At 33.3% G+C, this 23529-nt stretch overlaps 1 protein-coding gene across 10 annotated transcripts in view; it reads left to right on the forward strand.

Moving 5' to 3' along the window:
- CEP290 (centrosomal protein 290) overlaps positions 1 to 23529 on the forward strand; it is an 86786-nt gene that overhangs the window by 41341 nt on the left and 21916 nt on the right. For all 10 annotated transcript variants that reach the window (XR_005985234.1, XM_041738405.1, XM_041738403.1 and 7 more), the window contains 15 exons: positions 1580 to 1785; positions 2680 to 2831; positions 6749 to 6860; positions 7516 to 7971; positions 8567 to 8731; positions 9640 to 9747; positions 10103 to 10237; positions 11260 to 11526; positions 12210 to 12317; positions 12963 to 13162; positions 15763 to 15976; positions 16917 to 17054; positions 19364 to 19585; positions 19923 to 20045; positions 23294 to 23439. Coding sequence is in view for 9 of the 10 variants with exons in the window: in XM_041738405.1 (XP_041594339.1) it covers positions 1580 to 1785; positions 2680 to 2831; positions 6749 to 6860; positions 7516 to 7971; positions 8567 to 8731; positions 9640 to 9747; positions 10103 to 10237; positions 11260 to 11526; positions 12210 to 12317; positions 12963 to 13162; positions 15763 to 15976; positions 16917 to 17054; positions 19364 to 19585; positions 19923 to 20045; positions 23294 to 23439 (2752 nt within the window). In the remaining variant the exon portion in view is untranslated. The remainder of the gene's footprint in view (positions 1 to 1579; positions 1786 to 2679; positions 2832 to 6748; positions 6861 to 7515; positions 7972 to 8566; positions 8732 to 9639; positions 9748 to 10102; positions 10238 to 11259; positions 11527 to 12209; positions 12318 to 12962; positions 13163 to 15762; positions 15977 to 16916; positions 17055 to 19363; positions 19586 to 19922; positions 20046 to 23293; positions 23440 to 23529) is intronic.

The following is a 23529-nucleotide window of genomic DNA, read 5'->3' on the forward strand; positions in this document are numbered from 1 at the left end:
AAGTATTATGACTCTGATAATATAAAGTGATGAAAATCTAATAGTGAATATTTTTCATTTATAGTTCCTCTTCTATATCAGGTGAAAGAAAGTATTTTGATATAAAAATGAACTCTGCCTAACAGTTTAATTTAGCAGGCAGTTGACAAGTAATATCTTGTGCTAATCTCTACCAAAATTTGGTTTTTAGTTATTTAAATAGATTTGTTCTCATATATGTTAAAAAATTATGACTAAGCATGAGGTATTTTGAACCATTTAACAGTCAACACTGGTGATAATTTATAAAAACCTTTATCTTAGTAGTAATATTAGAAGTTTTTCACTATGTGTGAAGATGTATTAGGAATGCATCATTTGATATATTTAAATTAACAGGTCACCATAAAACATAAAAATTTTGAAAAGAATTTATATAGCCCATAGTTTCACTATTATATTATTTTCTGTATTACCTTATACATGTTTACAAGAGCACCAGGTCTTGTATGGAAGGGTTGAATCATGGTGTTGTACACCTGAAACTAAATATTACACTGTATGTTAACTAACTGGAATTTAAATAAAAACATAAAAATAAATAAACAAAATGTAAGTTTGATGCTAATGGAAAAATATATACTTTATAACATTATATACTGTATTCATTTAGTAGATGTCAAAATACTTGTTTTATTTATCATTCTTATACGTACAAATAGTCATGCAGAATCTTACTGCGTGAGTGATTAAATCAATAGATTTTCTTATTTTTGCTATTGCTTCTAGTGTTACAGTGAACATCTTCAGGTATATCTAACAGAGATATTACCGTCTCACAGGATATTAAAATCTTTCTGACTCCTGCTAGGGCTTTTCAAATGGTTATCCTAGTTTATGGCATGTAAATAATTTTTTATCTTACTAGCATTGTTAAAGTACAATTTTCAAATTTTCAAATCAGTTTGTTCCTTCAGATAAAGTGTTTTTGTATGTTTGTTTTCTAAAGAGCTCTAATGCTATTCAAGGTTTCTGTTACAAAATAGAGCTACTTTTAAAATTGGTAATTGGGACGTGTAGTAGTTTGATGAAGCCTAACACTGGGCCTAACTATCTAAAATAAGCTACTTTTAGAAATACAATTTTTAATTCATCAAGAGATTAAAAGTGAATTGACTAAAAAAAAAAAACAAAAACAAAAAGTGAATTGACTTCCATGCAGCTTCTACATGAAAGAAGGTATCATTTAAACTTTTTTAAACTATAAAAAAAGGGTATTACATACAGTTGTGGTAAGTTCTCCGTTCATTTCCCGTCTCTCCTTAATAGGTGCTGTATTCCCTATAGAAATTTCTAAATTTCTATGATGAATAATTTTTATTATCATTTGGTGAAGAATGTAAGTTCTAGAGAGATGAAATGGGATAGGCAGTATCCAAAGAGGTGTAGAGCTAAGTCTGGAATCCAATTCTGTCATAATTCATAAGACTAATGTGTTTTCCATGGAACCATATTATTGCATCCTTGTATATAATGGCTAAAGTATTTGGGATATAATTTTTATAACAGCTTGAGATTGACTTAGTATTGTTGCATATAGGAAATGAATCAAACATGGATAAGGCAAAGAAATCAATAACCAACAGTGAAATTGTTTCTATTTCAAAAAAAATCACTATGCTGGAGATGAAGGAATTAAATGAAAGGCAGCGGGCTGAACATTCTCAAAAAATGTATGAGCATGTAAGGACTTCATTAAAGCAAATGGAAGAACGTAATTTTGAATTGGAAACCAAATTTGCTGAGGTTTGATATAATTTTATCATGTAATTTAGTGTAAAGAATTAGTCACATTAGTCATTGTATTTTGTGAGAGATTAGTTTGTATTTTTGAAGTAACATTAGTGTAGTGCTTGTGTTATATGTAAAGCATAAATAAAAGATGTTTTTTTAAATCTGACATGTTTAAAAAGAAAGCAGGTATTTCTTTAAATGAGTTATTTCCCATCAGCATTACATTAGATTTAATGCAAAAAGATTATTTGTTTACTAATGATACTGCCTTCCACTACCATCTGTTTATTGAATGCCAGTTACATGCCAGGCAGTGTATGGGGGCTGGTGTTAGGAGAGGAAACAAAATAGACAGTAATCTCTGCTGTCAGGACTTTACATTTTAGTAAGTTTTATACTTTTTTTGATATGGTCAGAAATATTAAATTGGCTGGCATAAATATAGTTTGCAAATATTCAACAATTAATGATGAAGTAGCACTCCTATAATGTTTACTTTCAGAATTAGTATGTATTTCAAATGTATGTCATTTTGTTTAACTGAGTCACTAGGTATATATTAAGATTTTATTAACTCATTCAAATTTATTTATAGGTAGTATAGCTAAAGTGTAATGCATATACTGCATTTCAGACAAATTTAAGAAAATAAGAGATTCAAATACTAGACTGTGAGTTATCTAAGTTATTTTGATGAGTTGGCATATATTCAGAGTTTTTATGACCTGTTCTTGACTCTCTTTACTTTCTACAATTTATTCTTAATATTTCATCACACCCAACTCAGTATCCAGACTAATGTCAAGTAAAGAGAACTGCGGTATGGTGAAAGCTAAATTGAAAGAGAAAACCTCACCAAAAGCTGATATAGCTGAATATTTTTTTTTTTTTGTTACTTTTTCTTAGCTCACCAAAATCAATTTGGAAGCACAGAAGGTGGAACAGATGTTAAGAGATGAATTAGCTGATAGTGTGAGCAAGACAGTAAGTGATGCTGATAGGCAACGGATTCTAGAATTAGAGAAGAGCGAAATGGAACTAAAAGTTGAAGTGTCAAAGTAAGTGCATGCAGACTTTTCACTTATTAGGTATGTCTACTCTAATTTGTCTTTAAGAAAACTAATTATAGTGGTTTGAGATAATACTCTTCATGGAATTGATACTGGTTGTAGTTTTTTTTTGTTTTTTTTTTAAGATTTTATTTATTCATGAGAGACACACAGAGAGATAGGCAGAGACACAGGCAGAGGGAGAAGCAGGCTCCATGCAGGGGGCCCGATGTGGAACTTGATCCCAGGTCTCCAGGATCACACCCCGGGCCAAAGACAGTGCTAAACCACTGGGCCACTGGGGCTGCCCTGGTTGTAGTTTTTATTTTTGTTTTTTGTAAGAACAAGTGAAATATCAACAAGATTAATTTTAACAGGCATAAATAATAATATTGAAGAGGAAATAATTTCTCAAGATTGATATTTTTCAGAATCCAGGAATAGTATTGCATAAAACACTGAATCTGAAATCAACACCCTATGCAGCTTAGTTCTTCCACATACTAACATTTTTTTTTGGAGGAAAGAGTAGTGGTCATTTAATTTATTTAAACATAAGTTTCTTATATCTGATAAAAGGTTAATATCCAAAATATATGAAGGACTTACACAACTCAACACCCACAGAACAAATAATCTGATTAGAAATGGGAAAAAGAAATGAACAGGCATTTCTCCAAAGAAGATATCCAGGTGGCCAGCAGATACATGAAAAGATGCTCAGCATCACTGATCAAGGAAATGCTAGTCAAATCTACAATGAGATACCACTTTACACCTGCTAGAATGCTAAAATAAAACACACACACACACACACACACACACACACACACACAAAAACCATTGGCAGGGATGTGGAGAAAAAGGAACCCTCTTGCACTGTTGGTGGGAATGCAAACTGGTGGAAAACAGCATGGAGTTTTATCAGAAAGTTAAAACTAGAACTGCCCTATAATTAAGTAATAGCACTACTAGGTATTTACCCCAGAAATACAAAAATGCTAATTCAAAGGGATACACGCACCTCCATGTTTATAGCAGCATTATTTACAATAGCCAAATTATGGAAGCAGCCTAGTTTCCATTGATAGAAGAGTAGATAAAGAAATGGTATGTGGAATAATATTACAATAATTGGACTATTAGTCACAAAAAAATGGAATCTTGCTATTTGCAATGACATGGTTGGAGGTAGAGAGTATAATGTTGAGTGAAATAAGTAGGTCACAGAAAGACAAATACCATATGATTTCAGTCATGTAGAATTTAAGAAATCAAACAAACTGAACAATGGAAAAAAAGAGAAAGACAAACCAAGAAACAGACACTTCATATAGAGAACAAATTGATGGTTACCAGAGAGGAGATGGGTAGAGAGAATGGGTGAAGTTGGTGATGAAGGGATTAAGGAGTGCACTTGTGATGAGCACTGGATGTTATATGGAGGTGTTGAATCACTATATTATACACCTGAAACTAGTATAACACTGTATGTTAACTATACTGGAATAACATAAACAAAATGAATATATTATGAAATTGCCACAGGCACTCCAACTTTATATAAACAATCACTATCCTGATCAATCATAAGCCATCATCAACATTAAGGGAAGACCCTCGACCAATGAAAAGAATATGGCTTGCTGAAAGCTCAGATGATAGTTGGCATATGTTAGAATAAAATGTATATATATATATATATATATATTTTTTTTTTTTTTTTAAAGATTGATTAATTTAGAAAGTATGAACAGGGGTAGGGGCAGAGGGAGACGGACAAAGAGCATCTCAAGCAGACTCCACACCGAGCACAGAGCCCAATGCAGGGCTTGCTCTCGCAACTCTGAGATCATGACCTGAGCTGAAATCAGAGTCAGATGTTTAACCAACTGAGCCATCCAATTGACATTGAGTACTGTGTACTCTGCTAGGTATTAAATGTATTAACTCCTATAATTACATTTTTAAAAACAATTATTTATTGATTTTTTCCCTATAATCACACTTAATAATCCTAACATAATGTGATTTTATTTTACATGTGAAAATAATTTATTTACTTGGAACAAAAAATATATGTAAGAAATTAATACTGTGTGCCAGGTTGATGCTGTGTATTCATTCTCCTGGGTAATTTTTGTGTCAATTCAGTAGAAAGGTAATAGGAGCCATAAGTTATTCTGTCAAGCCCAAATAAATACTTGTAAAAATGATTTTATGGCTTGCTCATCATAAGGTTATTTTTTGGAGCCTTGATAGCCCTTGGAATGTCTGTTGTTCTCAGCCCATTTCATTGTGAAGGACTCCATTTATTTTTTCTTCCTCTTACCTCATAGACTTCATCTTTTGAAGTAAACTAATTTATAAGTATTCATTTTATTATATTTTAATTTTTAAAGCATATGTTTTTTTCAAGGTTTTATTTATTTATTCATGAGAGAGACAGAGAGGCAGAGACACAGGCAGAGGGAGAAGCAGGCTCCTGGTAGAGAGCCCGATGTGGGACTCGATCCCGAGACCCAGGATCATGCCCTGAACCAAAGGTAGATGGTCAACTGTTGAGCCACCCAGGTGTCCCTTTTAAAACATACGTAACTGGCAATGAGACTTTCTAATCAATGTGAGGAAACCCAACTTATCTGACAGTGAGTTAAAATTATTCTTGCCCAAAGGTGATCTTATAATAGTAGTTTTGTAGGAAATTTAATAATTTACCATCAGGCTTCTCCCATTTTTTTAAATTGTAGTAAGCAGGGAGTCCCTGGGTGGCTCAGTTGGTTAAGCAATGCCTTCCGCTCAGGTCCTGATTCCAGGGTCCTGAGATCCAGCCCCACATGGGGCTCCCTGCTTAGTGGGAAGCCTGCTGTTCCTCCCTCTGCTGCTACCTCTGCTTGTGTTCTCTCTTGCTCTCTCTCAAATAAATAAATAGAAATCTTTAAGAAAAATTGTAAGTAAGCATATAATATTTTTTTCATATTTCTGATAGCTTGTAACTTAAAACATATATTCATCTAGGGAACTTAGGAATCTTAAATTTCTGTATTCTTCACTGTACAATTATTCAAATAAACCTACTTAATACCTATTCTAGCTCTGCCAAGCTAGGATAATAAGCATCTCATGTTAAAAGTGTGGGAGAGGGGATCCCTGGGTGGCGCAGCGGTTTGGTGCTTGCCTTTGGCCCAGGGCGCGATCCTGGAGACCCGGGATCAAATCCCACGTCGGGGTTCCAGTGCATGGAGCCTGCTTCTCCCTCTGCCTGTGTCTCTGCCTCTCTCTCTCTCTCTCTCTCTGTGACTATCATAAATAAATAAAAATTAAAAAAAAAAAAGTTTAAAAAAATAAAAAATAAATAAAAAATAAAAGTGTGGGAGAGAAGTTCTGTGGCCATGTAGATTTGGAAAGTGCTGTATATGTGTAATTTGAGATAATTTTTTGCTTTAGAACTTCTCAGAACACTTCATACAATACTCTGTATTAGGAATTTTCAAGGGAAGAATATCGGGAATGAAGTTTTTTAACAGAACATGTTAACCGCTCATGAAATTACATTAATGAAACAGTTGAGGAAATTTTACTTTAGTATTTGATGCTAAGAAGAGATGCTGGATGGGGATCCATGGGTGGCTCAGTGGTTTGGTGCCTGCCTTTGGCCCGGGGCACCATCCTGGAGTCCCGGGATCGAGTCCTGCGTCAGGCTCCCTGCATGGAGCCTGCTTCTCCCTCTGCCTGTTGTCTCTGCCTCTCTGTGTATGTGTGTGTGTGTGTGTGTGTGTGTCTATCATGAATAAATAAATAAAATCTTAAAAAAAAAAAGAGATGCTGGAGATTAGCAGCTTTTCCAAGAGTCTAGAAAACTGGAATACTGGTATTTCGTTAGAAAATGTACCTAATTTTTCCTGAGGTATCTTTTCACCTTCTAGACTGAGAGAGATTTCTGATATTGCCAAAAGACAAGTTGAAATTTTGAAGGCACAGCAACAGTCCAGGGAAAAGGAAGTAGAATCTGTCAGAATGCAACTGTTAGACTATCAGGTATGCACAGCATTGGCTCTTCTAAATAGATTTTTTTTCCCTTTTCCTAAATTCGCATTATATATTGGATGATTTTACAGTTTCAGTCCGAGGGTATGTCAAATAGAGTCTCCTATTCTTGTTCACTGTAAACTGATTAGAAAAACTTTTTAATTTGAAATATCATACATGATAGAGAAAAGCATTTAAATACCTACAAACACATTGTGCTGGCCGCAAGTCAAAGTTAAGACCTGAGGAGAAATAGTCTTTCATAACAGTATTTTTTCTTGTATTAATATGTAACTGTCACACACATATTCTCCCAATATAAACTTTTCTAGGATAAAAAAATTGTCCACATTCGTGTTACACTAATATTGTCATTTGCATATGGAAGTTGAAAAAAAAAAACAGTAATATGCCAACCGTTATTTAGTTAGATGCCAGATTTGGATTTTAAATATGTTTGAGTTTGGGTTTTTTTCTTTAACAAAGTTTTTGATAATTAAAATTATATATAACTAAAGCTGAATTAAAGCTAGGCAAGATTTTTATAGGATCTCATATACCACACTTCTTAAAATCTTACTTACTAAGTTATGTTTTTAAATCCATGATAAGTGTCACTAGAAAAACTTGAAACTGACTATAAATGTGTACTTTTTTATGTTAGGCGCAATCTGATGAAAAGGCACTAATTGCCAAGTTGCATCAACACATCGTCTCTCTTCAAATTAGTGAGGCCGCTGCTCTTGGTAAGTTGGAGTCAGTTACATCTAAACTACAGAAGACAGAGGCCTGTAATTTGCGCTTAGAGCAGAAACTTGATGAAAAAGAACAGGCTCTCTATTATGCCCGTTTGGAGGGGAGAAACAGAGCAAAACATCTGCGCCAAACAATTCAGTCTCTACGACGACAGTTTAGTGGAGCTTTACCCTTGGCACAACAGGAAAAGTTCTCTAAAACAATGATTCAATTACAAAATGACAAACTGAAGATAATGCAAGAAATGAAAAATTCTCAGCAAGAGCATAGAAATATGGAGAACAAAACGATGGAAATGGAATTAAAGTTAAAGGGGCTAGAAGAGTTAATAAGCACTCTAAAGGATGCCAGGGGAGCACAAAAGGTAAAATATTGACTTTCAGTTCAGTATTTCCAAAAGAGTTACATAGTAATTTTAAGTTCTTAGTATGTAGCTATCTGAAAAATGTTTACTATATGACCAAAATTCCAATTATATGTTGTTAATGTAGATATATTATAAGTTAAAAGTTTTGGCTATTTGAATATCTATTTGTAAAAATAAAATGAGACTCTTCTAAACAGTGGTTTTGGTAGAAATGCTTAGATTATATACTATCAGAGAACTTTAAACATCGACGTGGGATTCGATCCCGGGTCTCCAGGATCGCGCCCTGGGCCAAAGGCAGGCGCTAAACCGCTGCGCCACCAAGGGATCCCGAAATGTTTATATATATTAAGTGAATACTAATTTTAGTTATTTGTAAACATTATAGAAACATTTGAAGAATGTTTAAGATGGCACATATTTTTTAGAAGAATCTATGAAAGTTCTAGATGAACTTTTGCCATGTGGCTCAACAAAGGATAATTCTTACAGAATATTTATTAATTTCAATTAAAATTATTAGGAGCAATGAAGAAATATTTATTTACATAGAGAGTGTTTACATTTGTACATATTATTTGTAAATGTTTAGGTAATCAATTGGCATATGAAAATAGAAGAACTTCGTCTTCAAGAGCTTAAACTGAATCGAGAACTAGTCAAGGATAAAGAAGAAATAAAATATTTGAATAATATAATTTCTGAATATGAGCACACAATCAGCAGTCTGGAGGAAGAAATTGTGCAGCAAAACAAGGTTTCATTTTATGTTTATTTTGCTGTTTCGTTGCTAAGATATTAAACGTAAGAATATCTCATGAGTGATGGCATTATTCTCTTAATTGAGTATAACTCCCATTATTGTTTTTATAAAAGACTTTCTTATTTTTAAAGCATTCAAAAAATTGATATTATTTACTTATGTTGTAATGGTGATTTTAAATTTAAAAGGAATAATAAATTTAGTTAGTTAATTTTTATTTTGATATTAGTTACTTTTCACAGTAATGAGTTTCACCTGGCTCTCACGGATGGCTGTAGTAGAAGGCAGTTTGGTGTGGAACAGATGAAATTCACTAAGCTCATGCTTGGTGGCCTCAGAGATTATGTTGTTCCTTCCACCTAGAGTGTTCCTAGCTCAGATCCCTGTACTGTGTGTGCTTTCATTGCTTCCAAGTCTTAGCTCAACTGTCTTACCTTATCAGTGGACCTTCACTAGCCACTCAGTACACAACTGTAAATCCTATCATCAAGATTCCCTAAATAGGGATTATCTAGCTTCCTTTTTCTCCAGCACCCGTCACCCTCTGATATATTACAGATTTATTGACTGTCTCTCCCTAACAAGTACGTAAGTTTCATGATGAAAGGGACTTGGTTTTGTTCACTGTTAATGGTTATGTTATCTAGAATAGTGCTGAGCACATAGTACATGTCATTAAACGTTATGGATGCATGCATGGAGAGATTGAAATCCTGACTTCACATCTTTGATTTCTGTGATCTTGGGCAAGTTACTTACTTAAATCTCTCTGTGTTTGCTTCTTTTTTCCATAAATTGAGAATATAGTGACCCCAAAGGTTGTTGTGAGGATTAGATAAGAAAATGTATATTAACACCGTTGTTATACGCTTGGTGAGTGTCTCTGTGTGTGTCTGGTACAGTTTCATGAAGAAAGGCAGATGGCCTGGGACCAAAGAGAAGTTGAGCTGGAACGTCAACTCGACATTTTTGACCATCAGCAAAATGAAATACTAAAAGCAGCACAAAAGGTATGAGTGATTAATTCTGTTTGCTACTTACTTATATTTCAAATATAAGTGGGGGAGGGGTAGCCCTGGTGGCTCAGTGGTTTAGTACCGCCTTTGGTCCAGGGCCTGATCCTGGAGACCCGGGATCGAGTCCTATGTCCTATGGGCTGCATGGAGCCTGCTTCTCCCTCTGCCTGTGTCTCTGCGTCTCTGTCTCTGTGTCTCTCATGAATAAATAAATAAAATCTTTAAAAAACAACAACAACAAAGAAAACAAATATAAGTGGGATTTAACCATGTCCTTATTATATGTTTGCAATAGTATTTTCTTAATGATGTAACTGCTTTTTTTTTTTTTAATGCTATTTCTTAATAGTTTGAAGAAGCTACAGGATCAATGCCAGACCCTAGTTTGCCCCTTCCAAATCAACTTGAGATTGCTCTAAGAAAAATAAAGGAGAATGTTCGAATAATCCTAGAAACACGGGCAACTTGTAAATCACTAGAAGAGGTAATTAGTAAAATTCGCATTTTTATTTGTGTATTATTGTATTGCATTTTTATTTGTGTATTATTGTTTGTGGAATTTTCTAAATATTTTCTAACCAAAAATAAATAAATAAATAAATAAATATTTTCTAACAGAGGTGAAGCACAGAATTATGAATCTGTTGCTAATTCCAATCTCCTTTTCTACTCTAATGTTTTTAATAGCCAGTAAAGAATAGCGGATAGGGCTAATTTGAATTTCTTGCCCGTTTAATCACTACTTGTCACTTTTGAGCACACAGATCAATAGTAGTAAGTTATAATTACAGAAAATAATAAAAACTGAAGATGACTTTCATTTTGGTTTACATCTAAATGAAGTAATTTTAAATGCATTTTAAAATTTCATGAGTAAAACTGTACAATTTTTAATCAATTGAGGAAACCTAAGATTTTTTTTGGTAATTGTAAGATTTGACATTTATGTGAATTGCCACTGAGTTACTTGATTTAAAATATCTGCCTTAATCTTGTTGAAGAGTAAACATTTTTCCTGTTTTATTTTAATAAACTACATATTGTAGAGTGGTGATTCATTGACTAAGGTCGCTGAAGTTCCAATTTTTATAACTTAACTAACTTATGGACTACTCGTCTAGGGCTCTGACAGTCAATGGAACAAAATAAAAGGGATGATTTATGACATTTTCGTTCTAAATCTAGTACTGCCACACGGTTCTAGTGCTAAAACTACAACTAAATAAAGTACCTTAATTAAATTTTATTTTCATCATAACAGTGAAGTTCATAACACGTGATAATTTTTGAATAAGTAAAATGTGCATGCAGATAACTGCTGTCACATGGAAATATAAGAAATATAACCTTATTAATATCAATATAATATCGGTATGAATATTATGTGAAAAATAAAGTGAAATTCCTGTTATTGCTTATAATTAATCTGACCAAAATTCAGGTGAGGCATTTTTAAAAGAAAAAAAAACAGACTTTAATCATTTTATTTCAACTTGATCATTGCAGAAACTAAAAGAAAAAGAATCTGCTTTACGGTTAGCAGAGCAAAATATTCTGTCAAGAGACAAAGTAATCAATGAACTGAGGCTTCGATTGCCTGCCACTGCAGAACGTGAAAAGCTGATAGCTGAACTGGGCAGAAAAGAGGTAGAACCAAAATCACATCATACACTGAAAATTGCTCAGCAGACAATTGCAAATATGCAAGCAAGGTTAAATCAGAAGGAAGAAGTGTTAAAGAAGTATCAGCATCTTCTGGAAAAAGCCAGAGAGGTATGTTATTATGCTGTGCCTTTTTATTTATTACTATGTTTTTTTAGCCAATGCCAAATATAATTCTGCCCTAAAATGGTAGTTCATTTCTTGCTTTCAAATGATTCTATTTAGGAATTTTACCTTTCACATGATTGGATTACAGATCTGTCAGTAAAACTGGCAGTTTATATATGTCTCTCTTTCCCTCAGGAAAACCAGGAATAGCTGTCATGGTGCAACTGTTAGGATTTTGAAAAATATCAGTTGAGTTTATAGGTAAAAAGAGGCACTAAGTTAGAATGAACTCCATCATACTAGTAGTCAGTGGAAATCCAATTTGCTAGAACATTGATGGGAAAATCTAACATTTACAAAAATTTTTTAAAAACCAGTTAAAAGATGATGGATACATATTATTTTAATATTAAGAGTAAGTTGTGATTTAAGACTGGATTTATCAACTTGAACATGTACTAGGGGAATGCATACTTGGGGGGGGGCGTGTGTGTGTGTGTGTGTGTGTGTGTGTGTGTGTACACGCAGATATTGGTCCTTCCCTATCTCATAAGGGTTTTGGAAGATTAAAGGTAATAAAATTTTCAAGACTTTAAAATGTGAATTTTAAATTCATTTTAAATTAATTTTAATTTAATTTAAATTAAATCATAATTTAAGATACAGTTTTGATTTGCTGTCAACAGGAACAAAGAGAAATTGTTAAGAAACATGAGGAAGACCTTCATATTCTTCATCATAAATTAGAACTACAGGCTGATAGTTCACTCAATAAATTCAAACAAACAGCTTGGGTAAGATTCTGGGAACTTTATTCTTTATGGACTTTTGAGACCATATAATTGAAAATGTAGCTCTCGTGTTTGTTTTTTGGAAAAGTAGCCATCCTACCTTTGTTGTTGGAATAATCTTCTAAAAACATAGCTCTGATCATTTTTCTCCCTACATCCACACCTTTAGTAGCCCACTGCAGCCTACAAAATTATGTTCATATTCTTTAGTCCTGTACTCAGAACCTTACATGATGTGACCTGAGTCTGTCTTTTCAAGTTGTGTTCATTTTAAGTTTACCAATATCTAATGGCTTTTATGTTCTGAATTCCATTCATACTTGTTTCCTTTGATCTTTGTCTTTTGTATGTGTTAAGTGACATATCTTTCATCTCTAAATGGGCAAATCCTGGCATCCTTGAGCCTTAAATCATGAATTCAGTCAACATTTATTGATTCTCCACTGTGTGGAGATGCTTTACTTGGGACTGTGAATACAAAAAATAAGATCTCTGTTTCTCATCTTCTTTAAGCCTCCATTGGCTATTAAATATCATTAAATTTTAAATTAGGTATTATATTTTGATCATTTGAGAGAAGGCAAAATTATGGATTAAGTATGGCATTGAGTGGTACATGCTCATGGCTAATTTGTTCATATTTCCTAGGATTTAATAAAACAGTCCCCTACTCCAGTTCCTACCAACAAGCACTTTATTCGCCTGGCTGAGATGGAACAGACAGTAGCAGAACAAGATGATTCTCTCTCTTCACTTTTGGTCAAACTAAAGAAAGTATCTCAAGATTTAGAGAGACAAAAAGAAATCACTGAATTAAAAATCAAAGAATTTGAAAATATCAAGTTACGGTAAGCTTTAAGAATGTATCATAAAATATAGGCAAATGGTAATAATGATACAGTGAGAATAAAGGTAAGCATTTGCTGTGTCATGCACTGTTGTAAAAACTTCACGTATATTATTATCTCATTTTTATCCTCAGGATTACTATGACATAGGTTATTCTCTCCTTTTTCACATAGGAAGTTAGGCCACGGGAATGCTCAGTAACATGCCTTAGGAGATGGAAAAGCCATGATTTGAATCTCGTCAGTCTGGCGCAAGAGCCAACTCAAGATTCTTGTTCTAGAACCTCATTTTTAAACTCTTTAACTAAAGCATCCATTAATCATCTGTAAAATGTAAATGACAGCACTTACCCTGGCTCCTTCTTTATGGAGGCCAAAGAATATTGTATGTGAAAGTAATTTGAAGATTGCAAAGTAATACATAAATATAAAACTTTTGTTTTATACACCTATAACAGTTTCTGGCACATATAATAGAGGATGAGTAAATATTTGTTAAATGGAAAAATTATGTTTTTAATTAATCAGTGACAGTTGCTTCATTCTCTATATTAAAGATTCTAAACATTGCTCAACAAATTGATCAGAATATAGATTTTAAAACCAGAACAGTTTTAAGGTTTGTGTATTTTGTAATCACTGTAAAAATATTAAGAACTAGAGAGTGTCTGCCTTGTGTAAATGGAGGTCTCTATCCTTGGATTTCCCATGAAAAGATTTATGTGGGGATCAGTACTTGAATAAGACAGCCAGAAGAAAAATAGCAAGCAGAAAGCAGTTTCTTAAAGTGAAGGTGGTAGAGTGGGCAGGTTCCAAGAGAAGGAACTGGCTCCCAAGTTGTTTTGAAATTGGATATCATTGGGTTTCTCTGGGCTTGGAGGAGCTGTGACTTAAGTGGATGGTCTCTAATGGAGGCCGCTTCCAGTCATTTGGGAAAATCCTCCCACAGGTTGGAAGGGGGTTTTTGACCCTACAAGGTTTGTACCAGAACCATCTTGGCAGCCCTTCTGGGGGAGGGGGAGGAAGTTGTGCCCACAATACAAATACATAATAGTGAGTCTAGGGGTAACCCTGGGACAGAGGTGGAAGGAGAGAGGGCAGGTTCTGTGTCTGTGACTCTTGCTCTGTCAGGCCCAAGGCCTTGGAAGTTGTTGAGCTCCTGGGCTTATAATGTGTAGCTTGTTTTGTTTTGTTTTTTTATTATTATCACTCACCTTGCCCCAGCTCATGTCTCCATCATTCCGCTTCAGGGACTTGGGAATCTGCCTCAGGGCATTCCTTCCACAGCTCTTCTCTGGCTTCTACCTAACAGAGGTATCTCTCTGGACCTCAATTTCTTATCTGAAAAAATGGGAAAGTTGACTTAACTTTATAATTCCATTCCAGCTCTGATGTTCTTAGTAGAACTTTTTATTCTTAACGAACATATCCAAGATGTCTAACAAAATCAACATCACTTTTGCTTTATTAAGAAGTTACCACTTTTAAGAAATTATTCTCTAAAAGAAAAGAGAATCAGCAGTAGTATTTGTTATCTTTTTTTTTTCTTTTTCTTTTTTAATGAGAGAGAGAGTGTGCCTAAGCCCAAGCAGAGGCTGGGATGGGGATGGGGGGTGGGGTTGGTGAGGGGAGAGAGAGAGTGAGAATCTTAAGCTCCATGCCCAGGTAGAGCCGGTAATGGCTCAATTTCATAACCCTGAGATCATGACCAGAGCTGGAATCCACACTTCACTGATTGAGCCACCAAGGTGCTCTATTTGGTATCTTTTCAATCTACTTTTCCCCACTGTATTACTTTATACATGAGATGTTATTTTAGTGTAGTAAGTTTGTGTCACGTTTTGGTATATAAAATTGCTTATGCTTTTTAATCTAATTCCTGGGTGTAGAAAGTAATCATCCTTTGAAATTACCTGGTATATATAAATTTTTGTCACATGAAATACTTGAGTAGTCTTGTACCTTACCACATCATGTTAGACTAAAATTATACTTTTATTCTCAGTGTACACAGTGACATGTATATTTTAATGTGTCTTAGAAAATTATAGATCTGTGTGTTTTCATTAGTAAAACCTCATATTTTCACAATTTGGTGATTATTTGAGGTAACTTCAGTTTTTGGCACATGTTGCAAGAGACTATTTATTTATTTATTTATTTATGACACAGAGAGAGGGCGGGGCAGAGACACAGGCAGAGGGAAAAGCAGGCTCCATGCAGGGAACCCAATGCAGGACTTGATCCCGGGACTCCAGGATCATGCCCTGAGCCACAGGCAGGCACCAAACCGCTGAGCCAACCAGGGATCCCCGAGACATAGTATTTAAAGTGCTATTTTATTCATTATATTGTTTAGAGCCAAAAAATTACTTGATACAGTCCTTGCCAACAATTGTAGACAAACTAAAAGGAAAAGTCTATTTTACGTTAGGTTTAAGAGTTAGTTAAGTGCAACAAAGAATTGTCCTTGTTTTGATTTGGAGCAAGGCTTAGGTTGTAAGGATACTTAGGGCCAAAGGTTGGCTCTGTGTAAAATTTGTATCAAAGTGTTAATTGCAGCAGTCACTCCATTAAATACATGTGTTTCCTTATATTAGGCTCCAAGAAAACCATGCAGATGAAGTGAAAAAAGTGAAAGCAGAAGTAGAGGATTTAAGGTGTCTTCTGGCCCACTCACAAAAGGAGTCACAGAATTTAAAATCTGAACTGCAGGCTCAAAAAGAAGCAAATTCAAGAGCTCCAACAACTACAATGAGAAATCTGGTAGAAAGGCTAAAGAGCCAGTTAGCCTTGAAAGAGAAACAACAAAAAGTAAGTGATAACAGACTATTATCATTATTTAGGAAATACAAGTGGTAATGGATTGTTGTGAGAAAAGACTTGCACAAGATAGTAGCATATACCTCTCTGTTGCAATAAAAAGTATGAGCTTTGTTTTAGTCTATTAAGCAGTTTTCAAGATAATTCTTTTAAATAGCCATTTGGTGGTGTTTTTAAGTACATCTGTAGTCCAGTTTATCTTTTTATGTTGTCATCAGTTTGATTTATGAGTTATCTATGGGAAGTAAGGGGAAATCTTAATCCCGTTATTTTCTCTCCTTTTCTAACTGGGATTTTCTGCTACTAAGGCTATTTTGAACAGTGAATAATTGAACAATTTGGGGGAATATGAGAGAGATATGACAGTGAGGAAGAAAGTTTAAAGAAGGAGGTCACAGATAGTTTTTTGAGATGCAGTTGGTCAGTGGCTTATCAGTGATGTATTAGTTTTTAAACTTTATTTCAGATTTAATACTCAATTGTTTTAGGAGGTGCTGCTGTTTTTCTGTGCCAGTTTATGTAATTTATTGGCAAATTTTAAGTCTTTTCCTAATCCTATAATTTCCCTTGTCTGTATAATTCAATTAGTTTCAAACAGAAGTATGTGCTAAGTGAGTAATTCAGATAAATATCTAAACTTGGATATTGAAACAAAATGGATGGTTTTTGTCACACAAATGGCTTGATTTAATGCTGGGTCCTCAAAATTATTATTGTCAAGATTTTGAAGTCTCACACTCAGTTTGGAAAGAATTGAGTGCAATTAGTAAAGGAAATTCATTTGAAAAAGTTGAACTGTTAGTGAATTATATTTACTTACATGGTCTTTTAGGAAAATAGTTAAAAGTTATAAAGCATATTATTTTTTGGATTACATGTTGCTCATATAAAATGTTACTTTTTAAAAAAGTATGTATGTTATAACTTTCAGGCACTTAGTCGAGCACTTTTGGAACTCAGGGCAGAAATGACAGCAGCAGCTGAAGAACGTATTATTTCTGCAACTTCTCAGAAAGAGGCAAATCTCAATGTTCAACAAATTGTTGATCGACATACAAAAGAGCTAAAGGTGAACATAACAAATGCATCAGTATAACAAAATTCCTTATAATTGCTATTGGCAGAGGATCTACTTTGATAATTTTGATAATGAACAGGGAATTTATTCTAATGAACTATTGATGGAGATATATAGATATATATATAGATATATATATACACACACACATTCATTTTTGAACACTAAGAATCTTTATTGTACTCACACCCTATCATCCTGGAGATTAGCAAGATAGGCCATTATTAACTACTTCCTAATAGAATTAAGAAACATTTTACTTCGGAATTTTGTTTCTATATTGATAAGTGCAATAGATGTATAGATTTCTTTGTTTTGTTTGATTTCTTTTGCTTTATCAGAATTTTCTAATTTTTGCTGATTCATAATATGAGTTAATTAGCTTTCTTTTTTTCTCCCTGAAATAGTTTAGGGAGGTTATATATAGTCCTTAACATTTAATCCATAGACCTACCTGATTCTGAAGCCTTTTTGAAGCTATTTATAAATTTTTTGGCAGTGTATATTACTGTGTTCATATCTGATCAATGATTAGATTTGGTGATTAAAAAAATTTTTTTTACAAAGCATATATATTTCTTTTTTTTTTTAACTAATAAATTTATTTTTTATTGGTGTTCAATTTGCCAACATACAGAATAACACCCAGTGCTCATCCCGTCAAGTGCCCCCCTCAGTGCCCGTCGCCCATTATATATTTCATAATGAGTTTTAAATTTCTTTACACAAAGCTTATATAGTACATTTTGCATGAAGTGAAAAATCTTTTTATATGTTTGTAATTTTGATTTTTTATATGTTTGTAATTTTGATTTACTCAATTTATTTGAATGTGCTCTTCACCACCATTAAACTGTGTAGGGACTGGTTTTGCCTAGGGTTTTTTTTTTTTTTTTTTTTTCATTTATTTTTTTGTTAGTAATCTCTACCCCCATCATGTGGCTTGAACTCACGACCCTGATATCAAGAGTCACGTGTTCTTCTGCCTGAGCCCGCCAGGTGTCCCTATTTAGCGTTTTTAAAGCTCTCATTATACCTGCCAAGGTTATGAGCACAGTTGAAAGCAAAAATCCATTAAGTAGGGCAGCCTGGGTGGCTCAGCAGTTTAGTACTGCCTTCTGCCCAGGGCGTGATCCTGGGGACCTGGGATCGAGTCCCATGTTGGGCTCCCTGTACGGAGCCTGCTTCTCCTTTTGCCTGTGTCTGTGTCTCTCTCCCTCTCTAATGAATAAATAAATAAAATCTTAAAAGAAAATCCATTAAGTAAATAAATGTATAAACAGGAATAGCCCTTTGTTGATATCTTCTTCAATACCTTTCTCTTTGCCTGATGCATCATCTTCTCTGAATTCTTCACGGTTTTAAAGTCCTTTCTCACTTCTCCTTGGACAGCTAATGTGTTTCTTCTAAGTGCATTATAATATTGCTAATTTCTTATTAGTGTCATTAGTAATACTTTTGTCCTGTAGTAATTTATCCAAGAAAACATATTAAGTACCAGCATTTCCATCACTGTTCTTGTATGGGACAGCTGAAAACTACTGTGTAGTGGCTTTAGATATACTGTGAAGTATTACGAGTTACCCTTTCATGTCTTATTTTTACAAAATGGTTTAGAAACTACTACAAATCAGAGATTTTGTTTTTTTTTTTTTTAATTTTTATTTATTTATGATAGTCACACAGAGAGAGAGAGAGAGAGAGAGAGAGGCAGAGACATAGAGGGAGAAGCAGGCTCCATGCACCGGGAGCCCGACGTGGGATTCGATCCTGGGTCTCCAGGATCGCGCCCCAGGCCAAAGGCAGGCGCCAAACCGCTGCGCCACCCAGGGATCCCAGAGATTTTGTTTTATACTAATCTTAGGCTTCATAGCATTTAAAACATCACCATATACATTCATATGTACTTGTCCCTTTAATAACTTAGTTCAGCCATAACAAAACATTTGCTTGTTTGATAATATTTTATTTCTGAGTATTTGCTGAAGATGAAGTGCCTTAGGGTATTATATCACATTTTGTTTTTCTCAAAGTAGACTTGGTTAATTTGAAATGAAGATAGGTGTTTAGTTGGGGTATTTTTTCCCCTGGAAACTTAAAAATTTAGATTTGAAACTTTATTTTTAGCATGTTTTAATTTAATAAGCATTAACCAAGCCTTTTTAATAAGTATTATTAAGAATAATTTATTTTAATAATAAAAACTTAGATTGACACTTTCTTTTTATTAAGTAATAGATGTATTCTATTTTATTGATACTTGATGAAGATTTGTGAATTAATCCTTTCTTTACTTTTAGTCACAAATTGATGATTTAAATGAAAATCTTTTAAAATTGAAAGAAGCTCTTAAAACAAGTAAAAACAGAGAAAACTCACTAAGCGATAATTTGAATGACTTAACGAATGAACTGCAAAAAAAACAAAAAGCCTATAATAAAATGCTTAGAGAGAAAGATGGAATTGATCAAGAGAATGATGAACTGAAAAGGCAAATTAAAAGACTAACCAGTGGATTACAGGTGATTTTATATTTAATTGTGATCATATCTTTGATTTAAAACATATAGGTAATAGTTTATTCCCACTTTTTACTTTAATCTATAAATAATTGCTGAAACTAGCTTTCAGGTCACTTTGACTGATGTTGCTAATTCCTTCAGTGACCTCTGTCATATTTGTGGTTTTAGAGTAACCTCTTTAAAATGCAGAAGCAGCTACTATGTTCTATATCAAAAGTGCATTTAGACAAGATGGTTAGCTATAGCCTCAGGAAACTTCTATAATTGGAATATTTATTGTGTATTTTGTTTGATAGTTTTTACTCGTAAAAAAGTAAAAATATGTCTTCTATTTCAGGGGAAACCTCTAATAGATAATAAACAAAGTTTAATTGAAGAACTCCAAAAGAAAATTAAAAAGCTAGAAAGCCAACTGGAAAGAAAGGTGGATGAGGCAGAAATAAAGCCTGTGAAAGAAAAGGTATGTGAAGAAACATACTGATTAATATGTTTAAGGTAATGATAAACTAAGGTAAATTATATAACTGATGAACGGAGGATATACTATATTAATTTGAGGACCTAATACATGCAATAAATGTACTGAATAACACAGAGAAGTCTAAGACAAGTTTCTGTCCTTTAAGAATTTACAGGAGACACCTATAATGTAACTCGTACCCAGAAGTCACTACATTGTCTCCATGTCCTCTTCCTGACATTCTAGAACCCCTAAAATCCCCTCACACCTATCCAACTTCTCCCCAACCCACTTTGTTACATAAATTGGTGCTTTTGATTTTGGAAAGAAAGTTAGGCATATTTAGCCTGCTACCTTGCCCCAAATGTGTCCTTTTTATCCTTTAATAGACTGGATTACTGTTAGTTCAGGATAAACAAAGTTTGGTTACTGATTACCACAGACCAATATTTGTGGTAATCAGTAACCAAAACACTCATAAATTGATTCTGTAATGTGAAAAAAGTTGCTTAAAATTTTCTAATGGGTTAGCTAGTAAACTATTTTGTAACAAAAATTACTGACATAAATTAGCAATCCCCTCAAATTCCCTAAAACTAGCTAAAATGCATATAATTAAATTTATTTATTACAAATAATAAGCTGAAGATTTATATCAGTAGCATTGAAAATATCAAAAGAGACCTGGGAAATATTGGTATTAGTAGTAATGTTTGCCCCTGCAGAAAATTACATTGGAGGAGCAAAGGTTAGGAAACATTTTTATTGTAAAATTTATCCAGAAAATATTCAATATCTATAAAACAATTTGAAAAACATGAACATAAAAAAAATTAAGTGTCTTTAATGCCACTGAATAGAAAATAGTAATGGAATTAAAATATCTTAATAGAGTATATTCCAAAATTTATTTTACTTATGAAATTTCACCAATGTTAGTATAAGTTTTATTAAAATGTTTGCATTTGTTTACATTGAACCACAGCATACTTCCTGTCAGAAGCTTCACTGGTAAAAATTGCAAGATAAAAATATCCTTGCTCTTACAGATTGCTTTCTTTGCTGCCTCCCCACTGGTATTTAAGGCCTATCTTTAAATACTAGTTCCTAACCTGATTCCTATCAAAATCCCTCAGTAGCCTTGTGGCTTTGCCTGGATTCCTAATCTGTGTTTCAGTTTATTTCTCCAGAAAATAGAAATTATACTATTTGCATTGCCAGTTTCCCAAGATTATTTTGATAATCAAATGAAATAATGTGTGCAAGTCTCTTGTAAGCCATCAAGTCAATACCACTGTATGATATTATTACTAAGTAGGAAGAGAACACAAAGAGCAACCCAAATATTAAAATTTGTATCCAGGAATCTAGTGAGAGTATTACTTCAAATTCTACAGTACTGGGCATTTCTAATTTATGAATGTTTTTATATTCAATGAATGCTTTTATATTGAAATTTCTATACCCTTTTCTCTGTCAACTCTTTATTGCTTATCTATGTGAGATATCAAACCCCCCCCATGCCTTGCATTCCTGTGTCTTATGCTACTATACCTTTCTCCATAGCATTTATTATTATCTGACACACTAGAGATTTACTTGTCTATGTGTTCATCCTTTGGACTATAAGCTTTCATGGCAGGAATTTTGCCTGATTTGTTTATTGTTGTATCCTTGCCATCTACAACAGTCTTTGGCATGTATGATGCTCAGTATTTATTAAATGAATGAAAAATTTAAAATGCAAGTTAAATTATTTTGAAATCCATGCCTGAGAGGCTGTTGGTACAGAAAATGTGAAAAGAGAACTCTCTGCATTCTATCTTCTTCCCCATTCTAGAACATCTTTGGTGACCTTTGCCTTTATTTTTTGTTGTTGTGGTTCATTTTTAAATTATTTCAGCCTCCTTTTGCTGTCTTAATTGAGGGTAATGTCAGATGGGATAGAATTGCCTAATCCCTACAAAGCACTCCATGCTACAGAATTACTTATATACCATTATGCCCAAACTAATATTTATATTTCTGGAAGTCACAAAATTCCTTATATATATATTTAGGAAAAAAAGTTAATAATGATCAAACACTGAAGCTTTTATGTTTTTTAAAATAATACTTGTTAGCTGAACTAAAAAAATAAGGTAAAAAAATTGGCCAGTGTCAAAGAAGACAGTTTTGATAGGGCAACTTATCTTAGTTGGGCATTTGTTTAAACTATGGCTTTTAACTCTTTCAGCCCTGACATTGCTTTTTGTAATAAATACAATGTAGCATAACATCCTTTGTACTATTCATGTTCTCTCTTGATATGTCTCTCAAATAAATAAATAAAATCTTTAAATAAAAAAAGAAATTTATAGTTAATAGAAACTACCTACATGTGTAATTTCAAAAAAATCATTATAAATGAAAAAGAAACAAAAATAATTTATAAAAATAATAGATATTTTTATATTTCTCATATTTCAATACAAAGGTGCTCTGACATACTACACTAGAAAACATAATGAAGCAGTCTTAATAGCATTAACATGAGTTCAGAGCTAAAAATGCAAACTGATACAAATGTATGTATAGGCAATTTATATATTCCAATAGCATTGCTAGTGCTATTAGCTAATTCTCTTTGCTCCTTTTTTTTTTTCAGCACTTATCATCAGCTAATGTACTACATTATATTTTTTTCCTGCTTTTTGTCTATATCTTGCTCCCTTTCCCTAATCTACCCAACCAACATTAATTAGATTGTAATGCTTTTTCTATAGTTTATTCATTGCGTCTGCTTCTAGTGCCTAGAATAGTATTTGGTGGATGACTAACGCTATATAACCATCTATTGAATAAAAGAAGTCATGTGCATTGAAGATTTGAAGAGACTGTGATGCTCAAAGATTGTTATTTTGGTTAAAATTGGATTAGTCATTTATACTTACATGTTCTTTGTTAGAAGCTTACTTTGATCATGATCATTGTTATTAAAATCTTAAAGACTCCTAAGTCTGCTAGCATTAGTTCAGACTGTTCCCTAGAATATCATCTACTAAGTGATAGAATACAGAACCCTTAAACTGAGGGTCATTTCTGGTAATAACTTGGTATATCTGAAGATTCTAGAAATTACATAGCCAAATGAATGTATTTACATATTCTCAAAGTATTGGTGTGCCATTGTTCTAGTAAATTGTAATGGATAAATCTTGACATTAAAAACAATATTGGTGATTTTTCTCCTCTGTTATTATTTATAGAGTACAAAAGAAGAATTAATTAGGTGGGAAGAAGGTAAAAAATGGCAAACTAAAATAGAGGGAATTAGAAACAAGTTGAAAGAAAAAGAGGGGGAAGTCTATATCCTAACAAAGCAGTTGAATACTTTGAAGGATCTTTTTGCCAAGTGAGTTCAAATTTAAGCCTAATTATATGCAGTCTTTAATTGATCTGGAAGTTATATTGTTTTATCATATTTGATAGTACATATTTGATA

The sequence above is a fragment of the Vulpes lagopus genome, chromosome 23 (genome assembly GCF_018345385.1).
Source record: "Vulpes lagopus strain Blue_001 chromosome 23, ASM1834538v1, whole genome shotgun sequence".
NCBI lineage: Eukaryota > Metazoa > Chordata > Mammalia > Carnivora > Canidae > Vulpes > Vulpes lagopus.